This window comes from Megalops cyprinoides, chromosome 8 (genome assembly GCF_013368585.1).
Source record: "Megalops cyprinoides isolate fMegCyp1 chromosome 8, fMegCyp1.pri, whole genome shotgun sequence".
Classification (NCBI taxonomy): Eukaryota; Metazoa; Chordata; class Actinopteri; order Elopiformes; family Megalopidae; genus Megalops; species Megalops cyprinoides.
In genome coordinates, this window is record NC_050590.1 from 36130212 (window position 1) to 36151855 (window position 21644).

A 21644-nucleotide genomic window follows, 5' to 3' on the forward strand; every position below is an offset into this window, starting at 1 on the left:
TCAAATGATATCCTTTCATAGGTAGCTGAGAGAATGACGTCAAATTATAGGACCAGCACATGCACAACTGCAGACAGAGGCCTGACTGGAGTGACATTATTGAAAAATATACACCAGGAGTGAAGCCCACACCATATACATAAGAATTTGAGGAAAAAACTCAAACAACAAAAAATGAGTACTAACTAGATTCAACATCACAGAACGCATTTAAACAATCACACCCCCCCCCCCCCCCATTTTAAACTAAACAAAACAAACACTCCAGACAACTGGATGGAAGCGCTACCTGAACATACTATGTACACTAATAATTTGCAAGTTTCAGCTTTGTTTAATTTGCCTATATCCATATTATTTACATTACCTTTTCTAAGATGGCTTCATTTCTGGAAATTCTGGAGATTTGAGCAAACGCCAAGAACACTGAATGTAGTTTTTTCCTTCACACTATTTCCATCAGGTGAGAATGCCAACTGAATTTTCACAGCACTTTATACATTTATGCAGTAGTATGACTGCATGTTACAGCACTACATTATCAGCTGAGTTGGAACACTGATCTTACTGCATGCTTTCAGGGTCACTCCCAGGAACTCACATGCTAAGAACAAGTAAAGTAAATATAAAAATGAGTAAAACATTTTAAGTGCAGCCATTGCTGGCCTAATTAAGACCATAGCCCTTGTGCTCTCTTTGCTGCTTCTATCCGGCTCTGGGTTACACTGTCACATATATCCCCTGGATACTACAAATGGGATTATGAGGGCAAGGCAGGAGCCACTCACCACACCACCAAAACAGGAACCCACCACCTGAGTCCCACGCTGTGGCTGCTTCCCACTACTTCTGTTTGCTGTGTGCAGTGCTGGTTAGCGCTACATGAGCAGAATATCAAAATGGCCGTGTTGTTTTCAACTGCTTGCACAATCAGGTCAGAATGAGGTCTAACCACAAACACATTTTTATATATACATTTTTAAGCATTTACACAAACCAAAACTGCTCTCATTAAAAACAGTCCTGCCAAAATCTGGGCAGCACATGATGGTGATTCTGAATATCTCTTTGACAACAAGGGTATCAATATATCAAAAATAAATAGTAAAAGGTGCTCTGTGCAAGCATCAGGCTGGTTGTTGTAAGGGCATGTGCTGACTTGTTTAGTTTGAGTATTGAATGGTCTGTGTGTTGGTATGTTGGCGTGTGGCTGAGAAATTTGCAGGGGGGTCAGTGAGTTGTTTTTGTTTTTGTGCCTTGGCTGGTTATTGTGTTGTTTATGTGTTGGCTGGTGTGTTTCTGATCCCTGAGATAAGTCAGCAGCATCACAGCACAAAGTGGGTGGAGAGAGTCAACATGAGGCATTTTTAAGCTCCAGCTGATCTACCATGTCAAACCCTGGTTCAGTCAGCTCGGTTGAGTCCAGCTCTTCTTCATCAATGCACCCTCTCTCCCCCTCCTCTTCCTCTTCCTCTTCCTCACTGCTGTTGTGCCCTGCACCTAACTGCAGATTTTCTAGTGTCTCGAACACCCAGGATTCGATCCTACTGCTGAAGGAGGGTGCCTGGGCAGAGACAGGCTCTTCCTCCTCCTCTTCCTCCTCTTCCTCCAACATTCCAGGCACCAGTGTGCTGGCGGTGCTGGTGACGGAGGGGATCCGTGGGTCTCGGCTGTTCCCGTCCAGAGACCCTGTCTCTGTGCTCTGCTGGGATGCCTGCTCCAGTCGGTCATCAGGTCGCCCCTCCTCCCTTGTGGACAGGGGGGCTGTGGGGGTCGAGCCAAGTCCACATGTCTCCCTTTCGCTCTCTTCAGCCTCCACATCATCCGGCATCTCTACCATGTTCCTCCAGTTGGTCTCTGAGAGGGGAACAAAAGGAACAAAATGGGTTGGCAAAGCTTTCAGGCAAGTGCAATAACATTCACCCTGCCCATTATTCAGCTGGGTGAGACATCAACAGCAAGAAAGCTCTGATTTATCAGCTATTTTGAAAAAATATTATAGCACACTTTTACTAACCTGCCGTACCAGATATTCCACAGTGACACAGTAAGTTTTAGGGGAACTTATTCAGTCATTTGTTGGTGTTTGGTGTGGTAACACTTAACTTTTTTCATTCTCTCTATGTATCAATTCCCTTCTTGCTTTCCTTATAAATCCTACTGTTGTATTCCTTGCCTTTTTGTTCAACCTGACCTGCTATACATTGTCATTGACAAATATGATCTGATGTACATGCAAGGTTGTACCATAATGCTATGATATATCTGGTATTTTGAAAAACTACAACAAAACTGCTTCTCTCATTGAAAAAATCCATTTCCTACCACGCAGGAGATTTTTGCTTTTTTGTTCTATGTGGGCCATCATAAGAGCAGTTCAGACATGCTGCAATGCAACAGAACATACCATGCTCTCTCTCATTGACCTCAGAGATGGGCTCAGAGATGACACTGCAGAAGGAAATGGCGCTGGCAGCCGAGGGGTTCCGGGAGTGACCCATGTGGTGCGGGACCTTCTTGATGTTCTTCAGGGCCTCCTCGGCTTGCTCCTGCTCCAGCGCTGACACCATGTCCCTGTAGGCCTTCCGGGCCTCCTCTGTCAGGGACACCAGCCGGCTGAATAGGCCCTGGGGACACAGCCACAGTCAGGACATTAGGAGGGGGCAGCAACCATACAACAAGGGTTTGTAAACCCACAACCTTTGGGTCCACTTCCACTTCCTCAGCCACTGAGTCCTGCCCATCCCTTCTCTTAACAATGAGAAGGGAAGGGATAAGGCTTTATGAACCACCAAATGGGTGGAGCAGAACAGCAGTAGAGATTAAAAAACATAAATAATGATGTTGACAGCATAATATTAAAATCCATGAATGAATAAGTTGTAAAGTGAATAACATAAAATAATTATAAAATTATGCAAATAATTGCCTGTAACTGCTTGTTGACTTAATATATTACTGTTACTGTGCTATATGCCAACGGTTATTTATTCACTCTAAATACAGTACTATGTTGCCATAAGTTTGTTATGAGGAGGGAGCGTTTTATGCAGCCTTATTAATTATTTAAACATCTGATTAGCTATATTTATATGTTGTTTTTTTACTTTCTGTGTAAAGTACAACATGAGCGTGGACAAAGATGAATGGACATAGGGTTGAAGAAACCTGGCTATCTATATGGCCAGCCACAGTAACCTGGCTAACTCATGCTGTTGCCATTTAGTACTGTTGTCTGTCATTTTATTTCACATTTTTATCAGTTAATATTGCTGTGTCACCTGGAAGTACCACACAGTATCTATATCTGAACAGACATTCACTGCAAGTACACCTATCTAGCTGGCTGTTGTTTTTGGCAAGCTAGTTAACAAATAGCAGCACTCATCTCACAGCTAGTACGACAGCTGATGAAATAAATACTTCTACTAGATGCATGGTTTATTTTATAATCCACCTCTACAATTTAGATAATAGTTATCATTGTCTTCACACACAAAAATAGTGTCAAAGAGGGTTACATATTAAAAGTTGTAACAACCTTCACAACAAGCACTGGTAATAGGGTTTCTCTGGCTGACTGATCAAAGGGCTGTTCTGTACCTCAGCGCCAGAGAAGTTGAAGATGCCCACCACACTGACAGGCACCAGCTTGTTGACGCAGCGACCCAGCGCCTTGCGCCCCAGTGCAAACACAAAGGGGATCTCCTGCTCCCTCGCCATGGTGATGACATTGTACAGGGCTTCATCCAGACCCCCTGGTCAGCACACAGGAAAAGACATCACTTCTGCACTGATCAACTGCTCCATTGCAGTTATGTCAAACACTGATGTCTTTCCAGTAGATTATTTCATGTAATGGCACAGTGAACACACAAAAATCTGCAGCCCTCTAGTGGACTGGGGTAAAAATTTAGGGATCCCTTGACTTCTTTTGCTCTAATTATTCAAATACATCTCAACAGAGACAGAATGTAAATTCTAGATTTGAAATCTAAACTACACATGTAACAAAGGTGAAAGAAGTCTGCACCTCTGTGAGTGTGATTCCAACCTCTGTTCCTGTTACACGTCCAACTGTAATGGCCAACTGTTACCAGTTGAGCTAAATGCAATTTGCCCCTTGCTCCACAAGCAACAACACAAGTTAACCAAGTCTCCCACTGAATCCACTTTGCCACCTGCTACCCTACTAGCTTTATGCAAGACACACAAGCTACTAATTTCAGCTCTGCTACACGAGGAGTCTCAAGTGCTGATCCACTCCACTCCGCTCTCTCATTGTGTGGCATTCCCTCAGCTCTCTCTCTCTCTCTCACACACACACACGCACACAGATAGATCTCACCTTTGGCCTGGATCTTCTCACAGTTGGGCGAGATGATAACACACTTGATTTTGTGGAGCCTCATGTGCTTGGTGACCTCGCGAAGCCCCATCACCAGGCGCCGCTTAGCCTTGGCTTTGGTGGGGTCCTTCTGGTAGACCCGCTCCTGGAAGCATACAAGCTCCTGCAGCAGCAGTGTCACACTCTCATCTATGTCCTTATTCAGGACCTGGTTACAGTACCTGTATACACACACACACGCACACACACACACACACACACACACGTGTGTGTTTGAAAACAGACAGTATCAACAAATCCAGTCACAGAAGACATTACAAATGGGATAACACATTCACATGTATTAACAGGGGGAATGACCAAAACCAATAAAAGCGGTGCTGAGGGTTTGAGGGAAGGGGCATGGTTACTCACTCCCGGAACCTCCGGCTGTGGATTTTGGTGATGGCGGAGGTGGCCATGGGGCTACCGATCCCAGAGCTAGCAGGTGAGCCCTGCGAAATGGGAGTGATGCTGTACAGAGAGTTCTGACTGGCTGGAGACAGGGACACATCACTGGGCATGCTCAGTCTGTTCTCTGTGAGAGCAAACAAACACATAACCAAAACTAACAACTTCAGAGACACTGGGGACAACAACACGCTGAACACAGGACATTTCTGTCAGAAAAATGGAAGTGAGAACACTTACTGAGCTCAAAAAGTAACATGGCTACCACACAGGACTCAATCAATTTTGAGGCCATATTTCTCCATGCCCTGTTATTTGCCTTTCTAAACAGTGCATAAATTCTTACCACAGATGCTCAACAAATCAGGTCACTTTTGCAACAAAGTTATCCTGTGTTTTGTCAAAAACACTTACAGATGCAGCTGGCACATGTTTCTTTAACTGACAGATGGAGAAGATGAAGGGGGCAGGGCGATATAATAAGAGTCCCACAGGGGTCCCTAAGCTCACCATTTTGGGACACACCCTCTGGGGCAGGACGTTTGGGAATGCAGCTCTTCATCCCTCTGTTCCTCCAGCCCTGTCGGGCTCTGGTCCAGGGAGAACCTGCTTATCTTTCCTTCTCTTTCCTTCAGAATGATCTGAGATAACATAGACAGAGAATTAGATACAAGCACAGAGCAGAGATCAGGCTGGCTCATTATACCCTATTTCCATTGCAAAGCTGCAACTGACTTGTTATATAGAGCACTTCAGAGTTATACAGTCCTCTGCTTCCAAGATGCCCACCTTTTTCAGTGTGGTGGGCCTCTTCACTTTGGGGACCTCCCGCTCCTTCCCTCTCTTCACCCTGGGGGCTGTGGAGTCCAGCATGTTGTGGGGGACAGTATATCGCTGGCTCTTCAGTGTCATTGCCTTGCTATCTGAGTCTTTGCTATTGAAGAGCCCTGTGGTGCCCACTAGTGGAGGACAACAGAGCAAGTGACTCAGTGACACAATTGACACAAGTGACTCAGGAAAACTTTTAAACTATTAATTGCTTACTTGGCATACACACTTTACAAATTACATTACACTTTACATATTATCTACTGTACTGACCTGGGTTTTTGCCCTAAATATAAATAAATAGTAATAAATATACAGAACTTGCCCTATATTTGCTGACAAAATTGTTAAAGAAAATTCTGAACAACATTGACCACTGTCGCTGGATACAGTGCTTAGTCAGCAACTACAGTGTGTGGTTACCATAGCAATAGTAAAATAGATATGCTGGTCAACAATGGCCAGGATGAAAACAGAGCCTCACAAGCTTTGCAAGGACTCGAGGGAGTGAGGAGGATTTATGGTGCCAGTTTTAAGAGCACAGTCAGTTAAGGAGCAGACAGTATCAAGCAACTATCACACCTCCAAAAAAATATGGTGCCACTGAATATAATATAGGACAATGGTACAAGTCAAAAGAGCATCTTGAATTCCAACTCTGTGGAAATAATTTTGTGGGCATAAATGCACTTTGAAGAGACAAAAATGGGTTGATGTAAATTACCACGGCAACAGGTCTTCTCAAGAGTGGTGAGGAAACTAATGAGCTCAACATCCCCAAATCCCATATTAGACTTCAAATCTTGTTACTGCATTACAAACACAAGCTCCACTTACAGTCTGAACTTGTGAACCTCCTCCATTCCCTGTCTGTTTAAAACAATGTTGCAAAATGTAGCCCGTTTTGTAAAGGGGCTATGTGCCAGGGAAACTTGTCCTCCTGTCATTGTCAATTTCACAGGGCCAATTTTTTTATATTTACAAGAGTTTCTTAGGCATATTACCACCCTCATAAGACTTAATAGTTTTCACTTACATGACTTGATGACAGTATGTCACGCTCTTGGAGAATTAATGTTACCTTTACTAATAAGTACTTATACGTATATGTGAATGATTATGAGTTTCAGCAGTTGTGTTTAAGCAGTTGTGTCTTAAGGAATCATATGTGCCTTCATAGGGCCCCTTTAACAAACAAGGATTGTGTTACAGAACCACAAAACTAAATTGCTACGCTATGTTTTCTTGATGAGAGATGCCCTTCAGTCCACACCATCCTGAGCTGATGGATAAGCACAGACATGCAGCAGCTGGGGAAGGGAGCTGTAGACGAAAACAAGAACCCAAAGGATGGAGACATGCACAGCCAGAAAGGGGAAATCTGCTCCAGGGGACACTCCTTAAAGAATGCTGCAGAAAGGCAGTTTCTGTGAGGGGCAAAAGAAGGTGTCTGAGGGACAGGAGACAATGTGTGAGGAGCAGTTATTTGAGAGACAGTTTGGGGCTGGTAAAGAGTGTAACAGGGGCAGGAATGTGTGTTAGGGGCAGTTATGGGTCAGATGTTCACCATGTGATTGGTAGTGTGTAGGGGAAAGAGGTCTTTAAGTGCTAATGTAGGGTTAGACAGAGTAGGTCACCTGTGTAGGACAGGGGCTTGGCTTTGGTGAGCTGTCGGGCCTTCATGGCCTGCTGCTGTTTCTCCAGGGCTGCCAACATGTCCCCCAGGTCCAGCTGCACAGGGGTCTTACTCTTCTTCCCTGCCGCCTTCCTCAGTGCCTCCTGCAGGCCAGAAACAATAATGACAACACCACCTACATTCAGCTCCACAAACCACACAGGAACCCCGTACACATGGACACACATACTACACACAAATATATACAAACACAGGAAAGTGCCTCCATCTGTGCACTTAGCTGCACGATAACCTCTGACATGGGACCGCAATGACTCCTTGCCCTTGGGAAACACCAGCTATACAGAGTATTGCAGAGCTGGCAATACACACAACGGCAGAGCAGGACGCCAAAAGGAAAACAGTAACAACAGCTCACACCACACTTAGCAAGGCGAACAGGCAGCATCACTCCCAACAACATGAAGAAGTGATGGACCTGTATTTTTCTCTGCTCCATGCTGATCTCAGAGTACTCCTGTGCTGTGGCCAGCGCAGCCGCCAGTGCTTTCTTCCGCTGGCTCTTTGCTCTCTTGGGGATGGAAGTAGTTATAGGGATGGGTGTCTGCACAATGCTGATGGGCGAGCTCTCTGGAAGGTTCTCCAGCTGCAAGATTTGGGCAGGGGGGGTGGGTGTCAATGCTTTCCAGTGTGACAACCAAACCACTTTTTATTATTATGTCCATGCAATTATGTGAGTGACTTACACAACAGACACTACATGTACTGTTACACATTATTGAATTGTAAATCCATTTATTACTGTGTACAACTGAATATTTTCCCCAAGCAATTCAGTAATTGGCATTGCCATTGTATCCATATTGAAGAAGGTGCTCAACTTCAATTGTTTGAGTATCCAGCCCAGGTGTGCGATGGCTGGTTCAAGTGTGGGGTGTGGTGGGCAGGGAGACACCTGTCTCTACAGAGCCCTTCTATCCTTACCAGGCTCTTGGCAAGTTTGGGCTGGACCTCCTCGGGTTTGCTCAGCACAGGAGATCCTCTAGATCCCTCAGGGACCAGCTCAGGAAACTCATCTTCATCCTGGCAGGAACCACACCAAGGTCAGCAAGTGAGATTAGAAGCCAACACAGGAAGCTAAGATTACTGTACTTTTCAGAGAGGTTTGTGTGTGACAGGTACACTTCATATTTCAGAAGGGCTTAGTAGTTATTTTGCATTTTAGAAAGGTTTATGAAAGGTATGTGAAAGCTACAGTGTGTGATTCAAAGAGGTTAAGGTGTGAAAGGTACAGTGTGCAATCCTTGAGGCATCTTGCACATCCTACCTCAAAATAAAGGGGCTCTGTTTGAATCACTGTTGTGGGATGAGGGGGTGTGGCCTGTACTGCTCCCTCCTGAAGCCTGTTTTGTAAACCACACCCCCTTTTTGACAGAGTGCCGCTACTGCCTCCATACCCACGGTACCCCACCTGCAAATCCAGCTGAAAGGGGGGGGGGGGGGGGGGGGGGGGGGGGTGTCAGACATACTGCTTCCTCACAGACTCTTTCTGACTCACCCCACTGTCTGACACATTAAAGTTACAGGTTAATCCTCAGGACAACACTCCTGTGTCCTAACTGCTCTTTTCAATTCACCTCACCTAGCTAGGACAGTCCTTCCCAGCCCTTTAGCTGAATTAACCCATTTTATCAATGTCTGTAAACTCAGTACACAAGTCAGTGTACACAGTGATATCAAATGCAGCAGTAGTAGTTACTCTTTTTTAAAGAGGTGAACAGAGTTCCTGGCCACAAGGTTTGGAGCACATGGAGAAGGAGCATTCCTGATGGACAGGGACATGCTGAAGCACAGGTTGCACAGGCAAAGCCAACACATACCTGAGACACACATGGGCAGACTTTACCTGAGGGTAGTTTCTGCGCTCAGGTGCATTTCCTGCTCTCTGAAAGGCAGCATTTCTGTCTACCCAGGGCTTCTGCGAGGCCACATTCACCCAGCTCAATGCTGTACACAAAACAGCAAATGATTCAGCAGCCCCAACATGAGATATTTAAAGCAACTCTAACATACCTTGTACTAAAACAAACAAACTATAAAAAAAGACCTTACCCGTCATTATGCCCACTTCAGCCCCCTACAACAAAAACAACAAAAACAGATAATTTAGTTCTCGCCCCCAATAAAATATGTCAATTTACCAGAAATGATTTGAGGATGTTTTTCAGAAAGATAATGCTTTAGGGAATGTAGGAGGAAACAGGACACAGAAGCACAGAATGTTCCAGAACATAGCATTGCATAATGTTCCACTCTGCTGGAGGAAGATAGTCTGTGAGACTGAGTTTAGAGGAGGTAGGTTTACCGCGGTGTCGTTGGGGTCGTGGGGTCGTAGGCCTGCTCCAACAACCTGGTGGTGCTTGGGGCTGCAGTAGCCACTGTCGCTGTCGATGTCGGCCTCGCTGGCACCATGCTCGCTGGACGACTCGGCCACTGCCAGCTGGGGTGTACGTCTTCGCCTTGCCCGGCCCTTCCATACCAGTGGGCTCATTGTCTCCAAAGGGGGTGTTCCAGTGGCCTCAACGTTAAGATCTAGGAACATGGCAGCAATGCGGTCAATCCAGCTGCCCCCACCAAGTCACAGACCACACCCTTCCCTTCCCATCACATACACACCTTTCTGACTGGACGCACAACATTCCACAAATACCTCTGCAATCACACACACTCATTGTGCAAAATCTGCCTCCCTAACAGATTTTCATCTTCACAGAAATAGCTTGTTTCCTGTTACTCTGACACCAAAGGACTAATTACAAGTCTACATAAAAATCTAGTCAGAGGTCTAGAGTGAAATGTGTTACCATGCCACATATGACCTGAAGCGTTGAACCTTTGTCTTACAAAACTACTATAAAGTCTATAAGGTCCATAAAAAGTCATTAAGGTGTTATTGTTATCATCCTTTTTAGTGCAATTTTTTATTTACTGTAGACACTAGAATGCTGTAATTCTAGAATGTTCAGTGCCAGCTCATTCTTTTTTTCTAGTGAAGGCACCATATTTAGCAGGTCAGTTTAAATCAATTTAAGGACAGCCATTTACTGACATCTTTTAGCAGGCTGGAAGCCACATTTTTATACTGTATCACAGCTGGGTACAGTAGTTATGTGAGACAAATGCATCTTTGTCTCACAAAATAACATCTTCAGGTATCTTACAGAATGTTGGATGTTTCACTGTTTTTGTAATAATAAAATAATGTATTTGAATACAGAAAACTAATAAGCATATGAAACTATTTATGCTATCCACAATCGCAGTGTTTTGCCCATCAATGACACACACAAATCTTTTCATCCACAGATCAATTTAGCCTTTTTTGCAGGCATGGAGAATAGGTGAACCTATTGTTGATGTATATGTATCTCAAATGCAAAACTGGCTCTGGAGTCTTCAACACTCAATAAATGATGACATTTCCCTTAAAAAAAAGATTCAAATGTAACACTCCAGCAGGTGTGGGCTGCAGGTGGAGTATTACGGTCACACACCAGTCTGCTGGGCAGCATCCACAAGGAGGACCATCTTTCGACCGTCAGGACCAGAGGAACTGCTCTCCTTCCTTATGTGTTGTCTTTTGGTTCTCATTAGCTGAGAAAGCTGCTGTAGAGATGATATCATAAAGAGTCAGATGCAAGTGAACAGAAAGGGTGTTTTGAGTGGTCATATGTTGTATCTGTATCTACACTACTGTGTTAAGCTCATGTATAAATATAGGAAACAGGGTTTCCGCTAGGATTTTTTTTTGCCGGTCCGGTGTCTGGAAAGAATTTATTTTACCAGACAAATTTGAAACTTACCGGTCACGTTTCAATAACAGTCTGTCTTACAAAACGCAAACATAATGTACACCTCGGTCAGGGGTGGCCAACCCTCTCCTGGAGAGCCACATGTCCTGCATGTTTTAGATCTCTCCCTGCTCCAACACAGCTGATTCAAATGCTCAACTCGTTATGAACTCCTGAAGCTGCTGAATAACAAACTGATCATTTCAATCAGCTGTGTTGGAGCAGGGAGAGATCTAAAACATGCAGGACATGTGGCTCTCCAGGAGAGGGTTGGCCACCCCTGACCTAGGTTGACAAAAGAATGACAACGACCTCAAATCAGTTTGACTATTTAATGAACAGTAACGATTAAGCAAAATGAACAGTAACGAGTGAATAAAACCTCAGCATTAGCCGCTAAAATGTAGGCTATTACAAAACATCTGTAACCTGTAACATCTGTAGCCTGTTTAAAAAAAAGGCTAGGCTTACGTGGTAGCCTATGGTAGCCTCATTGCGGCAAAGTCCTCTACTGCCGACCTGAAATCAAAAATGTCCAATGCGTCTTTGCAGCTTGCAATGTGCATAAGCCGCGTCACTCTCTCATCCTCCAGATGACTTCACAGCAGCGTCTTAATTCGATTCTGCAGAGAGAAGTGGGCCTAGTAGCAAGTATCGCGCAATAAAAGAGCGCACCCTTTTGGGGAAAAAAAGTACTGTAGGCTGTTAAAAGCCTGTTTCGCAGTCAAAACACAAATGTCCTGTTTAGGGATAGCCTTCGTTATAGATACATTTTGACCTACGACATTTTGACCTTTGACATTTGCAAGTTTTTAAATTATCGGTTTTTATAATTTTTACCAGGCAAAAACCGGGTAACAGAAACCCTGGTACGAAATACAAAGAAACAATTAAGATTAATGCAGGTTGTGGTTAATTCCCATAGATCATTGCCCAAGAACTGACAACAAGGTGTAATTTACCCTGTGTAAAAATAATTTATAGCTATTCCTTTTGAACCACCATGCAAATAAACTGAGTATCAAGAAGTAATATTAATATTGAAGTTTAAAAAAAAAATAGCTAAATAAAATTAAAATGAGAACAGTGTCAGTGGCTTGGTGAGAGAGAGAGAGGGAGATGCCCTGTGTGGGTATATGTGCGTGTGTGTACATAGTGTTGCATGAGTGTTGGTGTATTAGCAGTTTTCACCTTGGGCAGCACAGCTGTGCGGATGAGGCCTCTCCCCCTCTGGCCTGCTATGCTGTAGTCCTGAGCAGAGGGTGGGGTGCGGTCACCGCAGTCACTCGACACTGAGCTAACTAACGTGGTCTGCACAGGGGCTGTGAAGGGGGCAGGGAAGGGCTGGTAGAAGCCCATCATGGGGGAGCAAGTGGCAGGCATGAATTGGTAGTAGGCATAGTCATTGGTCACGGGCGCCTGGGCAGAAGACAGGATGGGGTACGCCAGGTAAGGCCCTCCCGGGCTTGGGTTGGGTTGCTGCCACCGCAGGTCTCCACTATAAATGGGGAGTTGCCTGCTGGGGGGAAGGACAAGTGTAAACCAGGCATGTATACACACACATACACATACACACACACACACACACATATATATACATCTCACACATAAACCGCACGTGCACAAATACGTGTACCACACACACGCATGCGCATGTGCACGCTCTCATATGCATGCACACACATACACAATCACCACACATACAGGCATTTAAATATGGGCAGGTATCTCAATACAAAGTGGCAGGCACACATATGGAGCACTCCTGTTCACACAACAGTCCTCTTCATTTCATCTGAGCTACTGGACTAAGAGAAGCATTCTAATACAGCATCTTCAATACTGGCCACTTCCTCGGAATAAGAACAGAAAGGAAGGGAAGAAAAAAACCACAGCAGAGCTTAGTATATAGCAGACCCTTTCAAACAGAATGATAACTGCTGAAGACATAGATTTCTGATCCTCTGACATCACATTACATTTGCTTAGCAGATGCTCTTATCTACAGTGACTTACACATCTTACAATTTTTACATTACCTATTTTTACAACTGGATATTTACTGAGGATCATTACAATAGCAGTGGCCAATCTGGGAATTAAATCCACAACCTTTGCCCCTTCAACACTACATCACACTACTATCCTTAAGAACAAAAGGACAAAACTACAACTGCATGTGCAATATTTTGCTGATTATCTTCAACAATGTGAGACAGCAATACACTATCAGCAAAAAACCGTGAATTCATGTTACAGCTTTTAACCTCTGTACAACACCATCCACAAGCAGTAGTTTTTTTCTCATACTGGAACACTACATTTAAATGGAAATGAATAATGGGTAGCACCCCACCACCCCATACGTGCTCCAGGCCCTGCACCTGTGCGGCTGGTTCTCCTGGACAAAGGGATAGCACGTGATGAGGTAGCTTGGGATGGGTGTGGCCTCCAATCCAGTCCCACCACCTCCCAACCCTGCCTCTCTGGGCCAGCTCATGGGGACCAGGACGCCACCATCTGCGCCTTTTATCTGAGGGATAAATGGCTCCACCTCAACGGAGAGCTTCACATCCTACCAGAACAGGAAAAAGGCAGGAGACACCATTGATGGGAGAGGCAAACAGGCACAGGTGTTAAGCACCTGCGTGTATATATATATATATATATATACACACACATACATACTGTATATATAGATACATTTCTACACATATATATACACGTATATAAATAAACAAATACAGAAATATACATATCTATACAGTTGTATACATGGATAATAAAACATCAGAAATTATCCTATAACAGAAATGTTCAAAAACCTCAAACATCATTTTTTCAGAATGTGAACACTATTTGCATTATTCACTATTCACATTCTGTTTATGTAGTTATGCTGGTAATAAACAGCTGTCTTTGTTGAATTAAAAAAGTAAACTGTGACCACAGATAATACTATTAATAGTGCAGCATTTCAGGATATGAAAGTCATTCTTTTAAGGGACTGAAATGCATAGGCAGTCTATTTATGAACATTCCAAAGAACTGAGTTTGAAAAAGAGAGATGTGGCAGTCTGCATTACACAAACAACAGGTTCTTGTGTCCATAACAATATTTCACCATCACATTGCTGGTTTCAAAGTCATTTACGATTTTTTTTTTTCTCAACCTTATTTCTTTGACCAATGTGCCACTCAGCTATGCTGAGCGTACTTTACTTTTCTCCTCACCTGTGCCGTCATATTTCTTAAGCAAAAATACTCAAAACATGAGTGTTTCTCATGAGGGTTTCTTAAATATGAATAATCTGACTATTCTGGCTGACCTGGCATGGAATGAACCACTACACATGCTTTAATGCTGAGGTAAAAACAATCGCTGCCTGGTTTGACCAGACTTTTGACTGTATCTAAAACAAGGACAAATTTATGGCAAGAAATCAAACACCAAATTCAGCCAAAAACAGTGTAGTGTCTGCTGTCAAGTGAGCACTGGTGTACATGACCTTCCACATGTGACTCTTATAACTTATCATTCTCTTTCTTGCTAAGATACATAAGATACAAGCAACCCTTGTGGTGGCTCAAAATATGTTTCCAACTCTTTTACATTATATTTCATGCATTTAGCAGACCCTCTTATCCAGAGCAACATCCATCATAATAGAGCATAAGTGTATCCATTCAATGTAAGCAAGCAACAGTGTCAGACCAGGCTCACAACACTCCCAGACCAGTGAGTGTGAGCATAACACTATTCAAGCCCTACCACAAGTTAACTTGTGCACTCTGACAAAAGCCATCTGTTACTCTTATTCTTACTAGTCCATGTCATTTCATGTCATAGGTACCCATGGTAATGATGGTAACGATGCTCGAGATAGGTAACGATGTTTCAGACACTGATCCAACTGAAAACACCAAAAGACTTCCTGGTATGGTTGACTGAACAGTAAGGCTGCCAGAGAGTGACAGACCTGTTCATATTTTACACCTCACAGAGACAACTTGCCCCCCTTTCATTCACCCCTTTCAATGTCTGGCCCCCAAATCTGCTTGACCGGGAATGCCCACAAATGCAATGTATACTTGTGGGTTTCCTGCTCATTGACTACAACTCTCTGTAGGCTTTTTCCCCTCCCCTCCTCCTAACTGCACATAAAAGCCACAAAAAAATGAATGTGAAACATAATCAGTCATTTCCACTTCCAGTAACAACACTTACAAAGGATTTCCTTGTCAGTCACTACTATTTAACATGTAGATTTTGACTGACGCATCATACAGTAAGCACATTCTCACATTTAAGTGAGAGCAATTGGGGCATCAACAATAGTCTAAATACCATTAAAATGCAATGCCTTGGTCCAGGTCAGTGATACTTAACCCCTGTCCACCCGTAGCAGGTTTGTCTTATATCTAAAGCTATGCTTTTCTAACTGATCAATTAAGAACGAGATGGTAGTTTTTATATTTCTTCCTAATTTGCCACACAATTATCTTTGGTAAAATTGAGACAGTTCCAAGATGTCTTTTTTAATGGATAAAATGTCTTTCTGGATAAAAATTACTACCTTACTAATTAAGAACATGGATTATTATCCATCTGACTGAATCAAGACTTTGGGTGAGTACAAGATCAGAGTAACAACACAAGTTTGACCTAACACAGCTCAGACAGCAGTTCCAGCCTTTGTCTGTGACATCACCCCCTCCCCACCCCACAAGTGACATGATTATACTACGCTTTACCACACTAGCCTCATGCAGAAGGAAATGTTTCAAACTGGAGCAAAGAGGATTAGCCTATGCAAAACTGCCACTGCCAGTAGAGTGCACAACTCCCATCAGCCCGATTCATTTCTCTCTGTCCCACTGGTCATTTTTCAAAGTTTGACCTCAAATCCATATACTTTCTTTTGGCTGTACTGTTCACACACAGACAGACAGACTTGACATAAAGACAGATACACTAGGGATCATTTAACCTCCACTCCAGAGTTTCCGTCCTTGGCCTCTTTCATCTTTTAAAGACTATTTCAAGGTAATTACATGAAACCTGGTCTGCAGATAACACCCATTGCCAACAAGATGTCAACAAATACTGTCTGATCTTTCTGCTATGTCCACAGAGCAAGAACAGTCATAACTCTGGCTACTGTAAACATTTATCTTCCTGTTTTGTGGTGTATGCATTTATTAAGTGACATGAATAAGATGTAGATAAAACTGATCAGGTTGCTAATAGGATGACCATGTGATGAGCGAGTGTGAAGATTTCATTTCCACTTCCAAATAAAAAAGGATCAGAGTAAAGAAGCAAAGCCAGACCTTAACAAAACTGCAAATATATGATGAAAGATAAGATCAAACAGAATGATCACCACTTCCATGCTCATGCAGTGACTCCAGTAAGATCGTCTTGGAGAACCGTTTCCTTGTACCGCTAGTAAATATCCAATTGGCTGCTAAGCTTCAGTAAACAAATACACAGATAAATGGATAGATAGCCTACATTCCTGCTGATAAGTGCAAAATGTCTTTGTTGCAATGAACTTCCAGCAGAGGCCAAACCCTGAATGTGTTTTGGAGTGCTGGACATCTCAAATTTTATGTTGGCACAGACACTGGCTGGTAACATGTTACACCATAGCCAGAATTTTGCAAAACTGTTGACTGCATGAAAATGTAGTTTAAAACATACTTCTTTGATGATAATTAATTAACAATGTGCTCACATGGCATGGGGTGGGAGGTTCCTCCTCAAACTGATACTACCAGCAGCAGAGAGCTTGTGCTTGCGGTTTAGGAGGTAGCAGGTTAAAGTTGTGTCTTAATTGGGACAGAATAGTAAAGGGTTGGGTGCTTAAAATACTATTGGCTAACTAGAAATCCCCAGCAGTTTTAAATAAACAAGACACCAGTGATACATGACTGTGTAAGACAGCCTTTCAGTGACACAAGCTTATTCTAGATATAGCTACCAGGCTGTCAGCCCATAAACATGTACAGCAGTCAATCTGTATCTTCGGGATTACATCAATGGGAATGTGACTTTTCACTCCTACAGATCTCTCATAAATGACAGCTGGAAGTAGAATTAACCTGCCAGCTGGATGCGCACAGCTGAATAGTAAAAGATGCTTTCTTTTCTTTTTGGAAATAATCACCCTGTTTCAGTTCTGGATTCAGTGGTGGGTTGTGCTCAATGCTGTATCTTGGCCAAGAGATGAAGACCTTTCAGAGACATGGTCTGATCACTACAGCTAAATTTCCTCATTTTTGCCCTGACCTTGCCCAGGTGTATGTTTGACTGCCAGAATAATAACCACAGACACCTTGCACAGAATACAAACATACAGTCCAGGAAAAGAAATGCAATGGCATGCCGCTGTCAAATTGTCAGATTGAGATTGAGATTGTCTTTACGTATGACATCAGCTGGCCAGGCTAGCCTGCACTCTTGCTCTGGAGGTGGATAAAAAGTGAACCTGGTTTTTCTTCCATGGACTGTAGCAATTAATGAAGAGTTAGAGAAGATGATTTTTGGTATACAACAATGGACACTGAACTGTTACTTTGTTCAGAGCTTCAACAGGGAAGAAGTTAGACAATATGCCTACACAGCTTCAGTTGGAAGTATTACGTAATGCTGTAAGGGGTGATGGGGACAATGACTTTGAGAGAAATAAACTGTAAAACCGTGAGCTATGCTGGTATACTGGAAACAAGGCAATGTAATACCCAATACCAATATATTAACAGGATGACACTGTTCCAGGAAACAAGAGGCCAGTTAGGTAACCTGCATGTCATGCATGATTTTGGGGCAATTTGGAATAAGTGTGGAAAAAACAGTATCATAGGAGATACTGTCAACAAGGTTTTCATAGTGGAAATGGTAATAACCAAACTTTGCAAGGTAGGGATTACCTCATAACAAGGTTTTTTCTTTATGTTAGAACCTTTGTCCTTTGAATGATAAAGAAATGATAAAGAAATTAGTAACATAGTAACATAAAAGTTAAATTCACTGATGGAATGCAAATATTTATGGTCATGCTAACATTTTGTTATTAAATAATTCAGGTAGATTAAAAAAATACAGTAATGGGCAGGAATCCCTGGAAATAAAATTATCCACTGCCAATACTACAGTACTATATGTGGAAAATAAATGATTAGAAGAGGTATACATTATTTCTTAACAATATCACACCACATACAATTGCCAGTACTATTTCCAGTTCTGGACACCACAGAAGATCTTACAGTACAAAGAGGGTCAACATGAATAGTCCTGGGTATCAAATAATAAAGGGAGGATTATGAAAATAAATTATGTCTTTGTTCTCAACAGAAGACATTCACAGGAATGGGGAGGATTGCATTTAAGTGGACTACAGCAAAATGGACTGCAGAGGCTAAAACATGTTTGTCATCAGAGCAGAATAGATGGCATAGCTGGACATTAGTTAAAGATGGTAAACACACATTTTGTTAAATCAACTTATTTTCACGGAGACAGGAATGTGTGAAATAACTTACCAGAACATGCAGAGGAAGCAGAGACCCTTGGATTGTCAAAACCAGGCTTGATACTGTGTTAGATACAATCTACACTTCAGGAAAAATTACGAGCCTCGGTGATCTGACTGGCGGGGTCTTGTCAGTAAACTCTCTCATGCTTTTACAGACCAGCTCCCTGGATTTGGAATTTATCTTGTACTTATCTCTATACAGTGCGACTGCGACCCTCCAACACAGCGTACCGACTCTACGAGGAAGTCACTGGAATTTCATTAATGTAGACAGACCAGACATTCTAGAATAACACTAGGTATCCACAAGTAACAGGTAAACGCTTGTACGGACCTTGTAGGTTTCCTGTAGCTACGAGGACCACAAATTCATCGCAACAAATTATATGTCTAAAAAAAGTACAGAAGAATAATGCGGTGAGTAGGCTTCCATGATGCACACTTGTTTGATACGTTTCTGTTGATGCATTTGACAGCGAGCAAACTCTCGGACTCTGGCAAACTAGTACGATTGCAAAGGATCTACTGTAGAATATTGTAGAATAGTCATAAAACCTAGTTAAACAAAATAAGTAAAAACAAAACACGACTAACTTGCCTAGCTATGGAGATGAAATCACACCAAATCCCAGACGCTGATGTTAATTAGCACACTGGCTAGCCGGCTGGATTTCCAGCGAGCAAAAACACAACACTGACTCTGCATATCTTAAACATGAGTTGGACTTCCTTATGTCAATGTTTGTACAAAAAGTAACCCACTGACACTGCCGCACAGGGCCTAACTAGCTAACTAACGTTAACACTCCACAACAAAACCCAGCATTTACATTACATAATCTTGTTCACCTTGTTTTCGTTAGGGTCCATGTCCGTCCCTGGAACCGTGACAGCTCCGCTTTGAGTGTGCTGCGAACGTCAGGATGCTATTTTCCTCATTGTCGACTTCAAGTTCCCCATACAAGACGCTCAAACCCTATAGCTACTGACAGCAACAGCACAATTCCTGCACTCAGCTATGTACCCAGTCAACTGCTTTTTACGGCGAAATCAGAAAAAAAATGAATGGGTGGAGAGTCATCTGCTACGGAAGCCCTTGCAGCTCATAAATGATACGACAGTAGCCTACCGCCGAGGCCAAGGTGACATGCTCTTAGTTGTGAATCAAGTTAGGATTTTTTTCGGTTCTTAAACATCATCTTCCGCGGGCATTGAAATCTAGCCAGGGGCGATGGACGTTGTAGGGCAATGCTGTTAAAAGACTTATTCACGATGGAAAGTGTCACAGGTGCTTAGACGTTATAAATATCGCACAAACTGTGCAAGATACTCCGACCCACTGCTGCAAACTGCATAACATTCAAAAGTGCAGTCTTCCACAACTCGATCTTTTCTATAAACACAAGAATAAAACCTCCAATACCGAAAATAGCGAGGAGACAACGAGCATGACAAACCAGCATTTGAAAGCATACAGTTTTACGGAATGCCTTTAAAGAGTTGAACAAAATTTAGGCAAACAAAATCATTTGAAGCAAACTGTCATTTCAAAAAAAAATTCAAACGGGTTTTCAGTCACAAACTCACTGCTTTCAATTATGTTATACTTAGCTTCCATGCCCCCTTCCAAGTTTTATCATGATATTATTGTCACAGAGCAGATATTCCTATCCCCAACGATTTACAACATTATCCATTTATACCAGGTGAATATTTACTGAGGCAATTGTGGGGTAAGTACCTTGCCCAAGGGTACAAGCAGCAGAGCTACGATGAGGAGCACTTCAACTTCACTTTGATGCCTGGTGGTTCAAATGATAGGACGGTTCTCCATAATTTTCAGTAATCATACATAAGCAAACTTTACAGTATCATCACATTTTCCATTCCGCAAAACTAAATCAAGAAACCAGAAGGCAGGTTATGCAACATCTGTGCAACACCATTTTATTTTGTGAAATCTAAAGCGGTGAGAGTATCTTATCAACTACTATTGCAGATACAAACAAAAACAAAACATATAGACACAAAAATCCAAGATATGAAAATCAGACTTTTGCAGAACACAAATGTCTGAAATCAGACATTTGCAGAATGTAAAACATGTTTATTTACACATGGGGGGAAAACTGTTCTGAATAGTCACATTTCAAGTTATTGCACAATGTTACATCTTACAAAAAACATATTACCTTTTAAACATTTAACATGTCTTCCTTCAGGTCATTCCATGGCACTGTGCTGTATGAAATTCCTGAGTTTTAGTATTTCTAATGGACATTAAAGCCATTTTTTGTCTCAAGAAACTGCAGCAGCAAAACACAAACCAATTGACCAAGCAAGTCAAGCTCCAATTATCTGGACTGCAATTGAACTTCCGTGGCATAGTACTTCTGTGTAGTAGTATAGTGCTCCATCAAGATGATAAATGTTAGACAGCATTAGGCAGACCCCTGTTGTGGAAACATGTGGACGCAGCAGGAAAAATACCTTGGTTTTAATTGTTAATGTAAACTGTATATGCACACATTTTTGCTAACTGCAGCAGATAATCCAGATAATCAGGAGCTGAACATATTGAAAATATGTTGATATTTCAACATACACACACACACACACACACACACACACAAACTGGAATAGACCCCAGAGGACTGTAAATAAAGGAAAAATTGTGACTGCCACCTCAGCCTCTTGTGATTCTAAAAGGATCCCCTGCAGTGATTCTAACAATCTGGAACTAGCACATAGTGGCATCCACTACCTCAACGTATTTTTCAAAAAAAATTTTTAATTGTTTTTTAATTTAATATTCTTACGTAACTAGCATTCATGTTCCCCAGTGGAAAATCGAACCTGCAACCTTTGGGGTCAGCTTCATCCAACTAAATCCAACTCAAAACCTTCACCACACTGCCACCCAATATTCATGCTAATAAGGCATATTGCACCAGTATCTGAGCAGAGGTGAAGTAATTCACTTCACA

At 42.5% G+C, this 21644-nt stretch overlaps 1 protein-coding gene across 1 annotated transcript; it reads right to left on the reverse strand.

Annotated features, from left to right (window-relative positions):
• Positions 1-284: 284 nt before the first annotated feature.
• Positions 285-19689, reverse strand: LOC118781855 (selenocysteine insertion sequence-binding protein 2-like). The gene is made up of 18 exons (XM_036534974.1): positions 19507-19689; positions 13498-13688; positions 12305-12632; positions 10817-10928; positions 9628-9854; positions 9375-9399; positions 9169-9269; positions 8590-8745; positions 8247-8345; positions 7741-7908; positions 7264-7405; positions 5588-5757; positions 5334-5439; positions 4763-4955; positions 4349-4569; positions 3604-3758; positions 2408-2627; positions 285-1857 (listed from the first exon to the last, which is right to left on the reverse strand). The coding sequence occupies exons 1-18, from the start codon at positions 19525-19527 to the stop codon at positions 1352-1354; spliced, it is 3141 nt and encodes a 1046-aa protein (XP_036390867.1). The 5' UTR covers positions 19528-19689; the 3' UTR covers positions 285-1351.
• Between the last annotated feature and the right edge of the window lie 1955 nt (positions 19690-21644).